At 44.6% G+C, this 18,353-nt stretch overlaps 1 protein-coding gene across 1 annotated transcript in view; it reads right to left on the reverse strand.

The window, feature by feature from the left end:
- Nucleotides 1–18,353, reverse strand: part of LOC100607713 (putative tetratricopeptide repeat protein 41) — a 72,437-nt gene that overhangs the window by 33,462 nt on the left and 20,622 nt on the right. The window contains 4 exon segments of the mRNA XM_004089424.3: nt 6,536–6,717; nt 7,614–7,812; nt 13,355–13,594; nt 16,865–17,306. Of these exon segments, the coding sequence (XP_004089472.2) occupies nt 6,536–6,717; nt 7,614–7,812; nt 13,355–13,594; nt 16,865–17,306 (1,063 nt within the window).

The following is an 18,353-nucleotide window of genomic DNA, read 5'->3' on the forward strand; positions in this document are numbered from 1 at the left end:
GTGTGGTGGTGCACACCTATAGTCCCAGCTGCTCAGGAGGCTGAGGCATGAGAATCACTTGAACCCAGGAGGGGAAGATTCCAGTGAGCCAAGATCACGCCACTGCACTCCAACCTGGGCAACAGAGCAAGACACGGTCTCAAAAAGAAAAAGGAAATATGCTATATATACAATTTGGAATATAATGCAACCATAAAAAAGGAACAAGATCGGCTGGGCGCGGTGGCTCATGCCTGTAATCCCAGCACTTTGGGAGGCCGAGGCGGGCAGATCACGAGGTCAGGAGATCGAGACCACGGTGAAACCCCATCTCTACTAAAAATACACAAAAAAAATTAGCCAGGCGTGGTGGCGGGCACCTGTAGTCCCAGCTACTCGGAGAGGCTGAGGCAGGAGAATGGCGTGAACCCGGGAGGCGGAGCTTGCAGTGAGCCAAGATCGCGTCACTGCACTCCAGCCTGGACGACAGAGTGAGACTCCATCTCAAAAAAAAAAAAAAAAAAAAGGAACAAGATCATGTCCTTTGCAGGAACATGGAGGGAAGTGGAGTTCATTATGCTAAGCGAACTAATGCAGGAACAGAAAACCAAATACTGCATGTTCTCGCTTATAAGTGGGAGCTAAACACTGAGTACACATGCACACAATGAATGCACACACAATGAACAACAGACACTGGGGCCTACTGAAGTGTGGGAGGAGGGTGAAGATCAAAAAACTACCTATTAAGTACTATGCTTATTACCTGGGGAATGAAATAATCTGTACACCAAACCCCATGACATGCAATTTACCTATATAACAAACTGCGCATGTACCTCTGAACTTAAAATAAAGTTTATTTTAAAATGGTAAAAAGATTTGAACAGACAATTCACCAAAGAAGATATACAGGTAGCAAGTAAGTATACGTAAAGATGCCCAACATCATTTGTTACTAGGCAATTGCATATTAAACCAGTAATGAGATACCACTATACACCTATTAGAATGGCCCAAATCCAAAAAACTGACAAAACCAAATGCCAATGAGGATGCAGAGTAACAGGAACTCTCATTCATTCCTGGTGAAAATGTAAAATTTTGCAGCCACTGTGAAAGACAATTTGACAGTTTCTTACAAAACTAAGTATATTCTTACCATACGATCCAGCAACTGTACTCCCAGATATTTACCCAATTGATTTGAAAGCTTGTGGCCACACAAAAACTTGCATGTAAATGTTTATAGCAGGTTTATTCATAATCACCAATAACTGAAATTATCCAAAATGTCCTTCAACAAGTGAATGAATAAACAAAACTGTGGTAAATCCATACAATGGAATATTATTCAACAATAAAAATAAATGAAGTCTAAACCATGAAAAGACACAGAGGAACCTTAAATGCATATTAGTAATCTTCACAACTGTATATGGCTGCCCCGATGATAGCTTAGAGAAGGACAGTGGTGGCAGAGATGGAGAAGTGAACAACTTTGAAAAACAGGAAGTAAAGAATGTCAGGGCTCATTGATGAAATAGATTTGGAGATGAGGTAAAGGAGAGGAAGGTGACTAGGATGACTCCAAGGTGGGAATTTCAGAGACAGTTCCTGGGAAAGAACCTGCTTTTGGAAGGATGTTCACAAGTTCAGTCTTAGATATGTTAGGTCTAAGATGTTTTTGAGACCATATCCAAGTGCAGACTTACGTAGGCAGTGGGATACACAGGCATCATGTCTCTGAGCACCTCCATCGCTTGCTTGCACATGCCATATCTGCTTCTAGTCTGTCTCTTCTTGTCTTTGACACAGTCCAGAAATGCAACTGCAGCTAGAATTGGATTTTCTTCACCTTGATGTGGCCCAGGGCTCCCGCCAAAAACAAGAGTATCATGCCACAGGAAATCTATAAAAACTGACCCAAGCCTAGAAGCTGACCTCTAGGCTCAAAGCCCTCTCTACCGGTCATCAATCAGAGATGCAGCTTCCCTAGATGAGTGCCGCAAGGAAGGACAAACCTAGGCACCAAGTAGACTGGGCAAGAAGCACCCAAGGAGATACAAGTTCAAGACTCCAAACTGCACATCATTTCCCACCAACCTGTTAGGTTTGTCATTCTCAAACCACCAGAGGGAACCAAACTTCAAGGTCCAGAGGGAAGAACTAGGAGAGAGGTGTGCACTCCAGCCCCCAGCAGCAGCAACGAGGAGCCAGGAGCGGGAGAGACATCAGACACTCTTCCAGTCCCCCAGCCAACTAATGAGACTGAGGCACCCTTAGAAAACTCTGGGATTTTAAAGAACTTTCCAGAAGCAGGCAGCGGTCAAAAGTATAAGTAGCCTATTTATCTCTCAAAGCAGCAGGGGATAATGAAGAATGAGACCCTAAAAGGGGATCCTTAGTCATTTCCTGCATGGGGAGAGAGGCTAGGCAAGGAATTGGAGCTCTCTTTCTGCTTTGAAGCATGCCTGCCTGGAAAGTTCTTCTCCACCCAATAGTGGGATCTGGCCCTCCCCTCCTCAAGCCTCTTCTTCCCACTAGTGGATTTGGGGGAAAGGAGTTTTTGTCCTACATCCCCTTCCCCATCTGTCTGGCTTCAGTGGTGATGCCTGACTCTACCTGATGCTCCAGACCCTAAACTCCTGCCCCAACCTGGGCCCCCAAGTCCCAGCTGGATTTGCACTTCCTGAGGCTGCTTGCTGTCCCCTCTCTGATCCACAGTCTTCAAATGTAGAACACGATGGATTCTCCTTTATTTTCCCCAAACCATTTGTTTGTAACAGACTTTTACTAAAAATGTCAAGTATCAGAGTAGGGCTTCAACACAGCATAGAGAAGATGGTAACTCAAAATGGATTCTGAAGATATTTAATTAAATTAATTTAGTTGACATCCATCCTCCCTCGGGGGAATTTCAAACTCTCAGTCCAGTTTTCCTCCTGACTCTCTAACCCCTCCTTCTTTCCCTTGCTGCTTCCTTCTCCCCTGCTCACCCCTTGGAATTTTGTCCCAGGCCCACCTCTCTTCTCCCCTTCCCTGACAATCTCCTTCCCTCTCCTGGCTTCCATCCAGAAACAGGTATGCATCTCTGGCCTGGCTCTGTTTCTGAGCCCAGTGATTACCCCCTCCTGGCTTTCTACAGTGACTCCAAACTCCACATGGGTTCTGTCCCCCAACCCCCTCCTTTGGGAGTGTGTCCTGTTTGGGTCCATGGCCATGTCATCTACCCAGTCATTCAAGTCAGAGCCGTGGGAGTCATCTCTGACTCCTCCATTTCTTTGCACCCAATTGATGACTGCGTCCTGTGGATTCTATTTTCAAACCTTCCACCCCACCTTCTAAGCCAACATTGCCTGCCATCTGGGTTATTACTACTAGTAGCTCTTCATGACACCACACTTGCCCCTTTTTGTTTCATTCTTTACACAACACCCAAGGTGACCTTTTAAAACCAAACCTGTTACCATCTTGCTTAAATCCCTCATAGCTGCCCATGGCTGTTTGGATAAAGGCTGACTCCTTAGCATGACCTTGGTACTTGGGCTCCTGTCTGCCTCTGCAGCCTCAGGGCTCCTTTCACTGTCCACCCTCTCTTGTAGCCATGCTGGACTCTTCAATTCTTCAGACTCACTAAGCTCCCTCTCAACTCTGGATCTTCGACCACGCTGTTCCCTCTCCCTGGAATTCTTTCCCCTTGTCACTTTGTCAGATTCAAGACAAGGAGACACCTCCCTGCTCTATGTTCCATGCCACCACCACTTTGAATGTCTCTTCTCAGGCCAAATTGCTTTTTAATGTCTGTCATTTACACCTGACCATAAGCTGCCTTAAGGCAGGGACCGTGTCTGTCTTATTGCTGTATCCTTGGCATCTAGCACCACGCATGGTACAAGCAGGCCCTCAGTTAGTAGTGTCAAATTAATTTGGAGGAATGCTAGCATTTGCCCAGACCTCTTTATTACAAAAGGAGGGCAGGGTTGAACTGGCAGGCAGCTCCCAGGATGGCACACTATAAAACAAGATTTCTCCCCGAATTCTTTGAAAAAAAAAATAGTCCAGTTAAGGGTCTTACCTCCAGCAGCACCCCAGGAGGGCGAATTGATTCAGGGCTGTGTGTGGCTACATAATCATGATAAGAAAACATGTTTGGGGAGGCCCAGACAGCTGACCAGACCACTGTAATACCTCCTATGGCTATGATATGAGATTCCTGCTGTAATTAAATCTTGTTCTGATGAATATAACAAATTTTTCTATTGCTTTGGTGATAAGTACTTAAGCTTGTGACTTCTACTTTTAGCAACCCACAAAGAGAGAAAAGTAAGCCCATACAGTCCTGGAAGGACTTTGGGAAGAACTCCCCCAAATGGCCATGGGCTGACTCTCCCAGCCAGGGTGGGAGGTAAGGTAAGACAGTGAACAACTACAATAAGTAGAGTAGCTAGATCACAGCCTTGCTTTATGAAACTGGTCCAGACAGACAAAAGGAAGCCCTTGCGGAGATGACAGAATGGATGCCAGAGGTTTCATGCAAGTAAATTCTACAGGACTTGGCCATGATTTAATTTGATATATGTGAGAGGCAATTATGGAGGCCAGGACTACCTGCTGAGAGGCCCCTGGGGGTCCAGAATAACACAGACACTAACCAGCAGGATCTTAGATGTTGATACAGGTGACATCATGTTTACAGAATCACCAGGAGAGCTCTACGATGTTCCCCACCTAATTCTAACTCGGCTCATTTACATCCAGGAAATCTTCACACGCTGAAATATTAGGTGATTTCCTCCCAGTTTCAACTCTCATCCCCTCACCCCTTATATCACCATAACAACCACGCTATGATAAGCAGTTGTGGCATTGTCTAGAAGGACTTTTACGCTCTGTTGGAGGTTTAGTCTTCCTCTGGTTAGTGTTCAGCTTCCTGTGACAAACGGAAACGTCCCCTCCTGCCCCCTTCCCTCCACTCCACTGCCCCGCCTCCCTAAACACTGACACACTTCCAGATAGATCCATGTCCAGACAGATCCTGGCTGCATTCCACACACGAGTATCCTTATGAAGATTGCCTGGGTTCTTCCACCTGGATGATTGCTGGGTCAGACAAATTCCGAAATTAAGTCATACAGAACAATAAGGATCAAGGCAAAGTCTAGATGTTCAAGGATCAAAAGGGGTACAAATGCGGTAAAGCCCAAATCTATTCCTAACTGTCTGGGAGACCTCAAGCAATTTACCTGTCTGAGACTCAGTTTCCTTAATTTCAATCAAGATATTACTAGTATTATAGCAATTTTATGAGAATTAAACAAAATGGCACATATAAAGTACTTAACTCAAAGCCAGGCATATAACAAATGCTCAAAATCTGTTATGATCACTGAACTGTAAAGCACAGAAGGATTTCATTTCCTTGTTCATTGCTGTGTCAGTGAGTCCATGAGTCCATGGTCCAGGGAAGGCGCTGAATTAATACTTGTTAAAAGAATGAATGAAGGTTATTATTCTATTTAATAAGCCAGGAAATGCAGGATGAAAGAGAGTGAGAGGAGAGAGGGCAGGCAAAGGGGCTTGCTTATGGAGAACAAAGGGAAGAAAAATTAACCAAAGTGCTGTCCAAACCCAAGCCACGGAAGCAGAAGGTCAAAGAATAGCTGCCCTCATTTTGATTGAGGCCACCTTGATGTAGTGTTGTCAATACTGAGTGATGGAAAAAGTTGCTGCTACCATCAGCAGGCAGAGGGATCATGGAAAAACAATTTGGGAGAGAAAATCCTGAAATAATGTAGGTTTTCACCTATTTAATTTGAAGTGTGAACTGCTCACTCAGGAAAGTTGTTAATCAAGCAATAATACTCTTACTAGCCCTCATAAAAGAGGGGATGTACCTGGTACTCCAAAAAGAGGTTCAAGCTGGAAAGACAGGAGGTATTAAGGCTGTGGTTGAAGCCACAAAAAAGTGGAGAGACAGAAAGAATGTTAAGGACAAACCCCTAAAAAAGAGTCATTGTGGCCAGGCACACTGGCTCATGCCTGTAATCCCAGCACTTTGGAAGGCTGAGGCAGGTGGATCATGAGGTCAAAAGATCGAGACCATCCTGGCCAACACAGTGAAACCCCACCTCTACTAAAAATACAAAAATTAGCTGGGTGTGGTGGCACGTGCCTGTAGTCCCAGCTACTCAGGAGGCTGAGGCAGGAGAATCACTTGAACCCGGGAGGCGGAGGTTGCAGTGAGCCGAGATCTCACCACTGCACTCCAGCCTGATGACAGAGCAAGATACCATCTCAAAAAAAAAAATAAAATAAAAAATAAAAGATATAAAAAAAGAGTCACTGCAAGAAGCCAAAGAGAAGCCATTTCAAAATTAACACTTTTTCCTGATTTCTTGTCTTCAAAACTTGTTGGCTTCAATTGCAGAAAGGAGTAATCAGGGAGGTCTGTTGGATTGATCAGAATTATGTAAGGAAACAGGAGAATCATGATAAGATTTGGCCACTCTATATCCCAGCAAAATGGACTACTGAAACATTGCAACTCACATACCTGAGAGTGTACCACTCTTCCTCATTGTATGGCACTGATCTGCTTTAATCTTGGCCACTGAAAGTAAATAGGCCTCAGAGATATCATCATAGCCAGCCTCCAATAATACATTCCAGAAGTGAATGAGGTGCAGCCTTGTCCAGAAGCCCGGGCTTTGGATTTTTGACATAAAATCTGTGATACTTGTGACACAATGTATTAATAGATATCATTTTAGTATTTCCGGCCTTAAAGGAAGCTCTTCTACTTACCACATTTCAGTAGCCTATTCATAAACATCTTACCTAACACATCTTTTGGAGATCACCAGATAAGTATGAGCCTTTCACTCTTCAGCAGTCAAAGCCAATTCTCCTGATCCACCCAGGAAGCCCCCTCCTCTGAGAAGGCTCCCTGGGTCTACCAGGCAGAGCACCAGCCCCTCCCTCTTCTGTGCTTGCAACAGTTCATTGCATCATTGCTCTAGCGAGGCATTACCACCGTGTACAGTAATTCTCTGGCTCCGCATCTTCCCCCACTAGATGGAAAGCACCTACAGGCTTAGAGCTGTATCTATTCACTTCTGCACCCTCAGGGCCTAGCAGGTTGTGGGAGGCAGGATGGGTCATAAATAGATGTTTGCTGAATTAATGAGTCAGAGGAAAAGAAGAGAGAGACAAGGAAGGGAAGGGAAGTGGGTGGGAGGGAGTAAGAGGGAAGGGGAAGTAGTATAGGGAATGGAAGGAAAGCAGATAGGAGGGTCTAGCAGAGATTGCCCAATCTTCTACCTTTTCCAGCTCTCATCCTTGCCCTCCTCTCTCTGGAATGCCACTTAACTTTGAGAGGACTCCACATCGAGTGAAGAGGAGAAATGAACACTCTGCAGAGCCAGACAGACCAAGGGGAGTAACCCTGGAGATCCAGCAACCACAGAAGTTGATGCCAGAGGATGGTTCCATCTGAATGAATGATGGGTACTTGAATGGATAAATGAATGATACAACTTGTTCAAGGGAACCATGGGTATCTAAACACAGCACCAGTAAAAGGGAAAGCTAAATCTGCCTGAATACAATGATATAAAAACGGCAAGACTTACCGAGGGCTTGAGAGAAAGCTGCACAACCCCCGCAAGCATCCACTCATTTTCGTATGCCATGGCAATTCTTGATACATCCTCCAGAAAGAGGTTTGCCGCTGGAAGTATCTGATCAACACTTGGTGAAAATGTGTTTTCTTGTGATTCATTGGGCTCTGAAATGAACATGGACTGCTTTCTCTGACAGGAGTGATTACACCTATTTTAAAATCAATTACAGTTTAATGCCTCTGACTTTTTAGTACATGAAAATACTACAGCAAAAATATGACAACTCTGTAGCTGTAATTAGAGAAATAAAAGTCAGTATAACTGGAAAAAAATTGTATCTTACACATCAGTCTGAATTTACCAAAGAATTTGTTCTAGTTACGCTCACTGACCTGGAATTGGAGAAGTTTGTGGGCATGTTGATTTTCCATGTTAAGTCATTCCCCTCCCCCAAGGAAACATTTGTAACCTACTTTTCTACTTTAAATATACACTATGGTTACTGCTTAAATAAGCACTTTTGAACATTTCATAGTGTGCATTTTGGAGAAGTTAAGCCATTGCCTGGATCTCATATGAACCAAGGGGTAGCTGGCAAACAAATGGCAAATTTAATATTGGAGCCAGGACTACTATATCTTCATTTCCAAAGAGAAATGGTTCCAGTAGATCATACTACCCAGACATAAGCTTCTCAAAAACAAAAGGGTTTGTTTAACTAAATCCTGGTGATCTCTATCCTTGAAAACTAAAATAGAAGTATTTTTAACTTTTCTGCTTGTCACTTTTTCTTGCAAGATAATGGAACACACAGCTAGGTGGCACACCAAGCCCAGCTCTTCGTAAGAACTCTAACAAAAGGGGAACTCATTGTTTAAACAACTGTTCTTCATTTCCACTTACATGATTTCCAGGTCAGCCACCCATATGGAGAAACCCCATGCTATCTGGTCTAAAGGGCGCAGATGTGCCCAGATGGCAAGTGCAGTGCCTAACAAGCCCCTGCAAGAAACAAAAACTCCCCTCCTCCACTGTGTATGGCAAAACTATGTGTATGGTTATAAATCAGGAAAGTGGGGTGGGAATGAGGGAGAAAAAGAACTGGCATAAATAGTACCTGGGTTCAAGATCTGGAGAGTTAAATACAATACGTAAAATATGCAAAACATTTTCAGAGAAAATGCAGCATTTAATTTAAAATAACCTCATGAGGAGGATATAGATATGCATCCCCATTTGACAAAATCAGAGAGACAGGTGACTTACCCCTGGTCACCACATGACCAGTAACTGCAGAAATAGCATTCCAACCTTCTGGTTTAATGCCACTGCTCCTCCAACTACACATATGATGTGAGGAATGGTTTGACCCCAGCATCATCTTTATATATATTGCCGCACTCAATGATAGACTAAATGGCCAATGTTTATGTAGTGCTAGATTGGTGGGCTAGATTATGCTGTACTGAAAGACAACCCCCAAATCTCAGTAGCTTAAAAGAGCAAAGGTTTATTATGTCCATCACAGGTTGGAGACTGGGAACTCCAATCCAGCTCTCCTCCCTGTGGGACTGACAGAGCAGCTGCCATCTTGAATGTTGCCAGCGGCCACTGAGTCACAAGGCCCCACCCAACAATGGGGCCAGGAAGTGTTTTCCATGGTGGGAGGGGGAGGGTGGGCTAGAAATTTTGGCATTTGGCTCAAATGGCCACCATTAGTGCTTATTGTAGTGCCAGATGCTATACCTTACACGAATTAGCATTTTAATACCCTCAAGGCAAATACTGTTATCCCTACATTGCAGGTGAAAAACTGAGTCTTAGGGAGGTAAGTAAGCACCTCGCATCAGGTCACACCAGTTCTATCCAAGCCCAAAGCCATTGCTCTCCATGAGAAATCATTTCTAGTAAGATGCCATGGTGATTTCCAGAAGGAGGGAAGATGGGTTCTGTTTGCCAAACAGCATGCAGACCTGAGCATGAGATGAGGACAGGGACAGGGAGCAATGAGGCTGCTCATGTTCCAAAGACCATGGTGCTGTGTACAGGTGGCTCACACCTTCTCTCTTGTGCTCAGCCCTCCAGCTCCTGATTCCAGGCAGATACTGGAGGCTGAGGTTTAGTACTGACCCTCAAAACAACAGAGATGGAAGCTGCTAGAGACAACAGATCCAAAAAACCAGCAGCCAAGCATACCTGCACATTCATTCAGCAAACATCTATTCAATGAAACTGGAATGGGTCTCAGGGAATTCAGACTTGCTTGAGGGTGCCTGATGAAACAGAATAATCTTTAGGCCCACCGAAGTCAAGATCACCAGTTGATTTGCATGGGCCGTCTTGGGAAAAGTGGTGGGTAGGAGGCCATAGAGAAGATTCATGAGGAAAACAAAGAAGGAGTTAATACTGGCTGACATTTCTTGAGACTTTACTATGCGCCAGGCACTATGCTAAGTGCTTTACAGAACTTACATTACTGAATGCTCACAAGAACTGTATGAAGGTGGTACTTTATTTTATTAATGAGGCATCTGGGACACAAAGTGGTAAAATAATCTGGCCAAGGTCATTAACTAGCAAGTGGGAAATCCAGGGCTCACCCTGAGTCCAGCATTGAGATCCCACTTTTAATCACTATGCTATATAAATTCCTTCTACTCAACAGAGGTGGAAAAAATGGGCTCCATAGACTGGATTTTTTTGGGAACTCTTATAGGGTGCAGCAGTACAAGAAGAAATGAAAGAGGCTCTTTCCAGGAAGGGCTCCCTGAGAGCCTGAGAAGGGTGGGGTTTGCCAGAGAAGGGCATGCAATGTGCTCGGATCTCCCAGGAGATGCCTGCCCCTACTTCTGATGGAAACCAGCACTACCCCAGCACCTCAAGATCTGGCTGCTTTAAGACCAAAGGAGAGGGAGGGACCCCTGGCATGAAGTCTGGTTTTCTCATGGTGAAAAACACCAGCAGGGACAGTTGTGAGGCACTTACATTGCTAAGCAGAAACCAGAAGAGACTCTTTGGTGACTACAGCCAACAAACAGATGAGTGAGCACAGGTGACACTGCCATGGACTCGGGAACACCTGAGGCAGGTGAGGACTTTCCAGGGTGCTGGTGGGAAGTGACCTAGTCTAGTCTGAGAATGTTCTCGTTGCATCAGAAATAATTAAAATAATATATAAGTGCCTGGCACAGTGAAAACACTGAAAAAAAATGTGGCTGTCTTTCGTTTAATTATTGGTGATTACACTATCTTTCTTCTATGCTTGTGTACTGAACTATGTCCAGAATCAAGTTCAGGTAGATCCTGAACAATGTTAGGAAAACATGACTGGTATTTATCACATTTATTTAAAAATTTGCAGCCGGCCGAGGTGGCTCATGCCTGTAATCCTAACACTTTGGGAGGCCAAGGCGGGTGGATTACCTGAGGTCAGGAGTTCGAGACCAGCCTGACCAATATGGAGAAACCCCGTCTCTACTAAAAATACAAAATTAGCCGAGAGTGGTGGCACATGCCTATAATCCCAGCTACTCAGGAGGCTGAGCAGGAGAATCACTTGAACCCGGGAGGTGGAGGTTGCGGTGAGCCGAGATCGCGCCATTGCACTCCAGCCTGGGTGACAAGAGTGAAACTCTGTCCCAAAAAAAAAAAAAAAATTTGCATCTGAACACTTCAAAGCTGGCAATGTGGATTGGTTTGACAACCACTGCTTGATCCTTACAATTAAATTTTGTAACTAAAAACAAATGTGGCTATCATGATCAGTATTAACAAGACATAATGGCCTATAGGCAACAGAGGAGCATTTCTCAGCTTTGCAGCTCTCCTTTGCCCTATTCCTTTGCAGCCACACTAATATGCATGCATATGTGTATGCACACACATGTGTGCAACATACAAAGTATATAAGACCAAACGATCCTCAGTTTTAGTAACAGAAGAGAAAAGAGGCTGCTCCATCACAGCCTAGAGGTCAAATGGTCTCTCTAGGTTAGCCAATTTATGGTAGGAGTAATTTAGGTTACAAATTGAATATAATGCTAGATAGGGCATTAATTTCACAGGCAAGATGCACACAGATGCATGTGACTAAGACAGACCAGCTTACCTCAAAATGACTGATATGACATTTGGACAAGAGTCAAGAAAGAGAGCCCTTCACAACAACAACAACAGAAACCAACATAGTGGATTCAAGTACTACAGCTTTGGCTTTTGGATCTTTCCCATCCTTGGAAGATGGGCTTATTTCTCCTGCCTAGGCCACATGGAGGTGAATTACTGCTATTACAATTCCTGATGCTACTCACAGCCTGATTCTGCAGCACGACAATTTTTTTTTTCCTGACAGTGGTGAATACTGTCAGCAGTGCTTTATGTGTAGGTAGACAGTGCAGCAAATGGGGTGCAATACACACCTGGAATTTTAACAGCCACACCATGACACTTTAGTCCCTGCACCACCAAGGGTATTACTGCTCTCAGGGAAATGGAGAAATTGAGCGCATTGCAAACCATCACACAGCAAGTGAACAGAAGAGCATACATAAATCTAAGAGCATCCTCATTCCTAAGCCTGCTCTCTCCTCCACATCACATAACTTGAGATAATGGGAATGATTACAATGTAGGAGGGAAACAGTATAAAGGATTTACCTTGTTAAAAAGGAAAGTAAAACAGAACATAATAAAGTTAAAAGGAAATTTGCATGAGCTTGGAATCTTCCCGGTGACTGTGATTTAAAGACTTTTCAAGTCCTTAGACCTGAAGCGCTCTATGCAAGTAACTGACAAACAGTGCTCTGCTCCTAGGTCAGGTGCGTGTGACTGCCAAAGTTTCCTGGGTGCAGCCCTGCAGTCCTTTTCAGCAGGGGATACGAATTCGATTTCAGAATTAGAGAAGAGTTGAGAGGCTGAGACGGGCAGATCACCTGAGGTCAGGAGTTCGAGACCAGCCTGGCCAACATGGCCAAACAAAAGTTTGCCAGGCATTGTGGGTGCCTGTAATCCCAGCTACTGGAGAAGCTGAGGCGGGAGAACCGTTTGAGGCCAGGAGGCAGAGGTTGCAGTGAGCTGAGATCACAACATTGCACTCCAGCTTGGGCAACAAGAGCGAGACTCAGAAAAAAAAATTTAAAAAAAAAAGAAAAGAAAAGAATTGGAGCAGAGACAGAATCTATTTACCTCTTCTTTGTTAGTGTCAGAACACCACCTTGATTTGGGGTAGCAATGCACCAAGTCGAAACCTCCATCCCCAGCTTCCCTCATATCTAGCTGTAGCCAACTAATGAATTTCTGAGTCAAAGACACTTAAGTGGAAATGTTGGTATGAAACTTCCAGAAAAGCTCATTAAAAGAAAGTGGCAAGCCCTTCTTCCTCCCTTCCTCTTTCCTGATGGCTGGAGCTTCAGCAGCCATCCAATGAGATGGCCTTGAGAATGCACGCAATGTAGTGAATCAGGGACACAGAAGGAGCTGGGACCCAGGTGACTCTGTGGAGCCAACAGAGCAGCTCCGGACTGCCTGTTCCCAGAAGTCTATTATAGGAGAGAACAAACCCCAGCCATTGAAGTCAGGTGTCAGTTACTCATAATCAAGTACAAACCCTAACATATAACCATTTTCATACATGTCTATAGATTTGTTTCTATGGGAAATATCCCAACTACAAGGCTTCCCTTGCATGTGGCTCCTGCTTTTCCTTAACCCCTTAACCAGCAGGTATTTCCACAGACTCAAGCCTTACTTACCAAGAAGCTTGTGCTCCACTGCACTTCACAGGGACTGGTGCCAGAAATACAGAAGGCCATTGGGCTTCTCCTGGACCCACTGTTTGGTGGGGTTGCAGAAGGCAGCCCAGTGCAAGGTGGTCACTTTGTAATGATTCCTGCAGCCCAGCATGTCCAAAAGCTCAAGTAGCTCATCCTCAGCCAAGCCACCATGCGACAGGCACAGTAAGTACCGACTGTCGGCCACCCAGCCGTCCAGTCCTGCACAGGCAACATGATGATGACAAGAATAAGAGCTAACATGAGCCAGGTATCTTTCTAAATGTTTTATATGATTCAACAACCTTCTTTTTCAATAATCCTATAGGAAATACTCTTATAGCCCCTGTCAAATGAGGAAAATGGAGCACAGAGAAGTGAAATAACTTACCCAAGGTCACACAGAAATAAATGCAGAACTGGGATTTGAACCCAGATAGCCTGGCTGCAGAGCCCATACATACTGTTAACCATTAAGCTATCATCCATAGTCACAACGAACACATCCAGAGCTCTGGTTACACACTGGAAAGCTTGCTGATGATTACACCATGCATTTCTGCCTAGCAGTCTGTATTAAGGTTTTCCAACACCTAATTTGCATTTATGGCTGTGAGTGGTTTTCCTGTGTGATTGTTCCCCTGTCACACAGTCACAGATACCACTTAAGCCAGCTCTTCAGTACCCACCTGACCCTTAGATTTTTCCACCATAGCTGGACCTCCTTCTGGCTTTATGATCAGCCGACTATAAAGAGATCCTTCAGACCATTCAGAGAAATGTAGCACACAGTCTACCACTCTGACTTTATCTCCTATGCTAGGACTGGGGAATGAGCCCAAATCACCTGCAATCTTGAAGCAAAGGCAGAGCTGTGCAATCCCAGTCAGCCAAGCTTCCCTGAGGTTGGCCTCAGCATTTTTTTTTTTTAGACAAGGTCTCACTCTGTCACCCAGGCTGGAGTGCAGTGGCACAACTACGGTTCACTGCAACCTCGACCTCCTGGGCTCAGGCAATCCTCCCACCTCAGCCTCCCTAGTAGCTGGGACTATAGGTGCATGCCACCATGTCTGACTGATATTTTGTATATTTTGTAGAGACAGGGTTTCGCCATGTTGCCCAGGCTGGTCTCAAACTCCTGGGCTCAAGTGATCCACCCACCATGGTCTCCCAAAATGCTGGAATTAGAGGTGTGAGCCACTGTACCCAGCTGGCCTCAGCTTAACCAAGCTCTTCCTGCACCTGTGGCTGAGCTCCCTGGGCCTCAGTGGCAGTGGCTGGGCAGAGCTAGGGGGTGGAGCAGTCTTTGGTGGGGAGGAGACCTGGGCTTTCCTGCACAGACCTGGAGATGGAGGGCCACACAGCCACAGGTCACTTTGCCTGAGTGACTCTTCTAAGGGCACGGAGAACTAGTTTCCACCTCCTTGTAGGTGCAGGAGGGCGCAGTAAATTTGAAGTCAATTTTCTTTACAGAAATTCAAATTGTAGAGCAAAAAAACAGGGCAGGATGATTTGTTGCACCAATCAATGTGTCTTTCTTTCTTTCTTTTTTTTTTTTTAAAGAAGGCGTCCCTCTGTGTCGCCCAGGCTGGAGTGCAGTGGCACTATCTTGGCCCACTACAACCTCCACCTCCTGGGTTAAAGTGATTCTCCTGCCTCAGCCTCCCAAGTAACTGAGATTACAGGCACATGCCACCACACCCAGCTAATTTTTGTATTTTCAGTAGAGACAGGGTTTTGCCATGTTGCCCACGCTGGTCTCAAACTCCTGACCTCAAGTGATCAACCCACCTCAGAATCCCAAAGTGTTGGAATTACAGGCATGAAACACCATGCCCAGCTGTGTCTTTCATTCCAAGTATTTCCTACTTCTCACTCCCACTTCCCCATCCCTGCTCCATTTAAAATTCACTGCCCTTAAGAGAAGACTGTTATAGCAGGGAAAAACTCAAGTTTCAAAATAGACTTTTGAAGTTCATGGTAGGGACAATGGCTTGAGGGAACAAATTTTGACTCTCAAAAGCCTGATTGTTGAATATCATAAAACACATTCCTGGAGCCAGGTGAGGTGGTGGCACACTTATAATCTCAGCTACTCAGGAGGCTGAGGCAGGAGGATCCCTTAAGTTGGAGGCCAGCCTGGGCAACATAAAAAAAAAACAAAAAACAAACTCCTAACACATGGAATAAGTTTTTTTTATGACAAACAATAAACTCAGATAAGTTCAGGGTGATCTAAAGAGGATTTTTTCCCCCACTCAGGAGGAAAAGCATTTGTGGAACTGAGAAAGTATAGGAGAGAATCAGAGAGGAGAACAAGACTCAAGCAGAGCACAGAAGTTGGCTGAGGGGAGAGGACCCTCTGTTAGGATGTGGCCCCCGTCAGCTGGGAGCCACAGAGATGCAGTGACTTGAGAACAGATGGGCACACGTGTGTCCTAGAGGAAGCCAGAAGTGCAGAGAAGTCAACATCTGTGGACCATGGAGACCATGGCCACCTAGGTGGAAGATGGCAGGGACAGAGAACAACCAAGGCCACCCAGCACCCAGGCCCTTGGATCTCAGATCAACCCAAAGGAGATATGGGAAGGCCACAAATCCTCGCCTCACTGAGAAAATCCTGAGCTCACTAAAAACAAACCATATTGATGGAATTAACCTGAATTGACTAGATGAGGTGTCTGCCATCAGCAGGCTTGTGGGCTCAGAAGAGAGATACATTGACTTATAGAAATAAGAAAGCTCCATTTCTTAGATTCTTAAAAAATGTGATGGAAATTTATGTCTAATACAGTTCTCCTTACAGCCAACACACTGAGTCCTTTAAATTTAGCAAATAAAAATACAGGATGCTCAGTAAAATATAAATTTCAGATAAATAATAAATTAATTTTTGGTGTTGAGTATGTCCTGTGTAATATTTGGGACATTCTTATACTGAGAATTATTTGTTATTTATCTGTAATTCAAATAATTGTTAGCATAGGTATGTCCCATGCAATATCTGAGACATACTTCTACTAAAGATTATTTGTTGTTTATCTGAAATTCAAATTTCATTGGGCAGGCCAGGCATGGTGGCTCATGCCTGTAATCCCAACATTTTGGGAGGGCGAGGCGGGTGGATCACCTGAGGTCAAGAGTATGAGACCAGACTGGCCAACGTGGTGAAACTCTGTCTCTACTAAAAATACAAAAAATTAGCTGGGTGTGGTGGCGGGTGCCTGTAATCCCAGCTACTCGGAAGGCTAGGACAGGAGAATCTCATGAACCCAGCAGGCAGGGGTTGCAGTGAACCAAGATCGTGCCACTGCACTCCAGCCTGGGCAGCAGAGTGAGACTCCATCTCAAAAAGAAAGAAAAATTTCACTGGGCATCCTGTGTTTTCTCTGACAACCCTGTCCCTAGAGCCCCCTTCCCTGCACAGGAGTCCACCCCACATCTTTCTCCCTGTGGACTCCCACAAAGCTGTCAACAGTGGCCAAGGCCTACCTTCTCCTGAAGCCACAGTGTCTGAATTTGCCCTTTTGGGTTGAAAAGTCCAACTGTAGTCTTCAATCCAGTGTTTGAGAACCAATTCCCAGGGCTCCTGAACAGAGACGGCCTCCAAGTACTCCTTCATACACTGAAACTCATTGCAGTAGATTCTGCATTCTTTCAATTCATTGGCTAGGATTGTGAGTTTTAAAGGACTCAGGTCTGGTTTTTTCCTCAACGCCTGTGTGCTCTGTTGGAAGGGGTCCATCATGGGAATGGAGAGATGCTTTCTAAAGATGTTTAATTTTGTTTCTTCATCTCCTGTGCTAATGAGTTCCACTGTCCTCACATCCGGGCGGGCACACAACAACTTGTAGGACAGGCTGGAAGAGACAGTGCTCATGATAAATTTGCAATGAGGGGAGAGTGAGTGTGGCAGCCAGGAAAAATCTTTCGCCTGATGGAGAGAATCAAAGCCATTTGAAAACATTAAAGACTTTAAAATTCCTTTGTTGATGGTTTTTCAACTTAGAGTAGGTACGATATAGGGAGTAAGTATAGAATAAGGGTTGGAGTGAAGGTTATTCATAGTAACTTGAATTGTAAGCATTATGGTGCTAAGAAAATATCAAGTCACACTCAATAGAACTGTATTTGACTCGTGTCAGGCATGAATTTGATTGTGCAAATGTGAACTCTAAAAAGAGGTTCCTAGGAGCAAGTAATTTAATAATATCACGTAATTCTGAAGAATGACCTACAGGAATAACCAGAGGAAACTGGAGAGTGCAATTGGAAACATTCAGTTGAAAAAGAGGATGTTATTTTATGCTGAGAAGTTGTCACTTTGTGCAGCAATACTATCATGAGTTAAATCATTTTATTTTGGAACAAAATAAATACCTAATAAGATCAATCTTTTCTCGATTCCTTTAATAGCCTTTCCCACAATACCTCTTTGCCTAATAACACCAACCATCACATACTCACTCTGAGCCAGGCACTGTGTTGAATGTGTCTGTAGGTACTAACTGTATTAATTACGGTTTTTAATTTCTGCATCTTAGGATGATTTAACATTCCTCAGGACCTTACAGACCCAGCCCTTCCCAAGGCTAGCTAACTACTGGGGGTGGTGGACAGCCTGCCTGGAATCTGCCTTTAGCGTGCAGATCTAACTCACACAACAACCCTTCCCTAAATCAACCCAGGGCCAGGTACCGGAAAACTAGAGGTAGCCTCTGTGCCCAAAGCGCATCAAAATTATTCAAATTAAGCCTGGGCAACATACAGAGAACTCATCTCCACAAAAACATTTTTTTTTAGTTAGCTGGGCATGATGGCTCATACTCCCAGCCTGCGGTCCCAGCTACTTAGGAGGCTGAGGTGGGAGGATGGCCTGAACCCGGGAGGAAAAGGCTATGATTGCCACGATTGCGCCACTGCACTCCAGCCTTAACTACAGAGCGAGATGCCGTCTCAAAAAAAACAAAAAAATTCAAAT

The sequence above is a fragment of the Nomascus leucogenys genome, chromosome 10 (assembly GCF_006542625.1).
Source record: "Nomascus leucogenys isolate Asia chromosome 10, Asia_NLE_v1, whole genome shotgun sequence".
NCBI lineage: Eukaryota > Metazoa > Chordata > Mammalia > Primates > Hylobatidae > Nomascus > Nomascus leucogenys.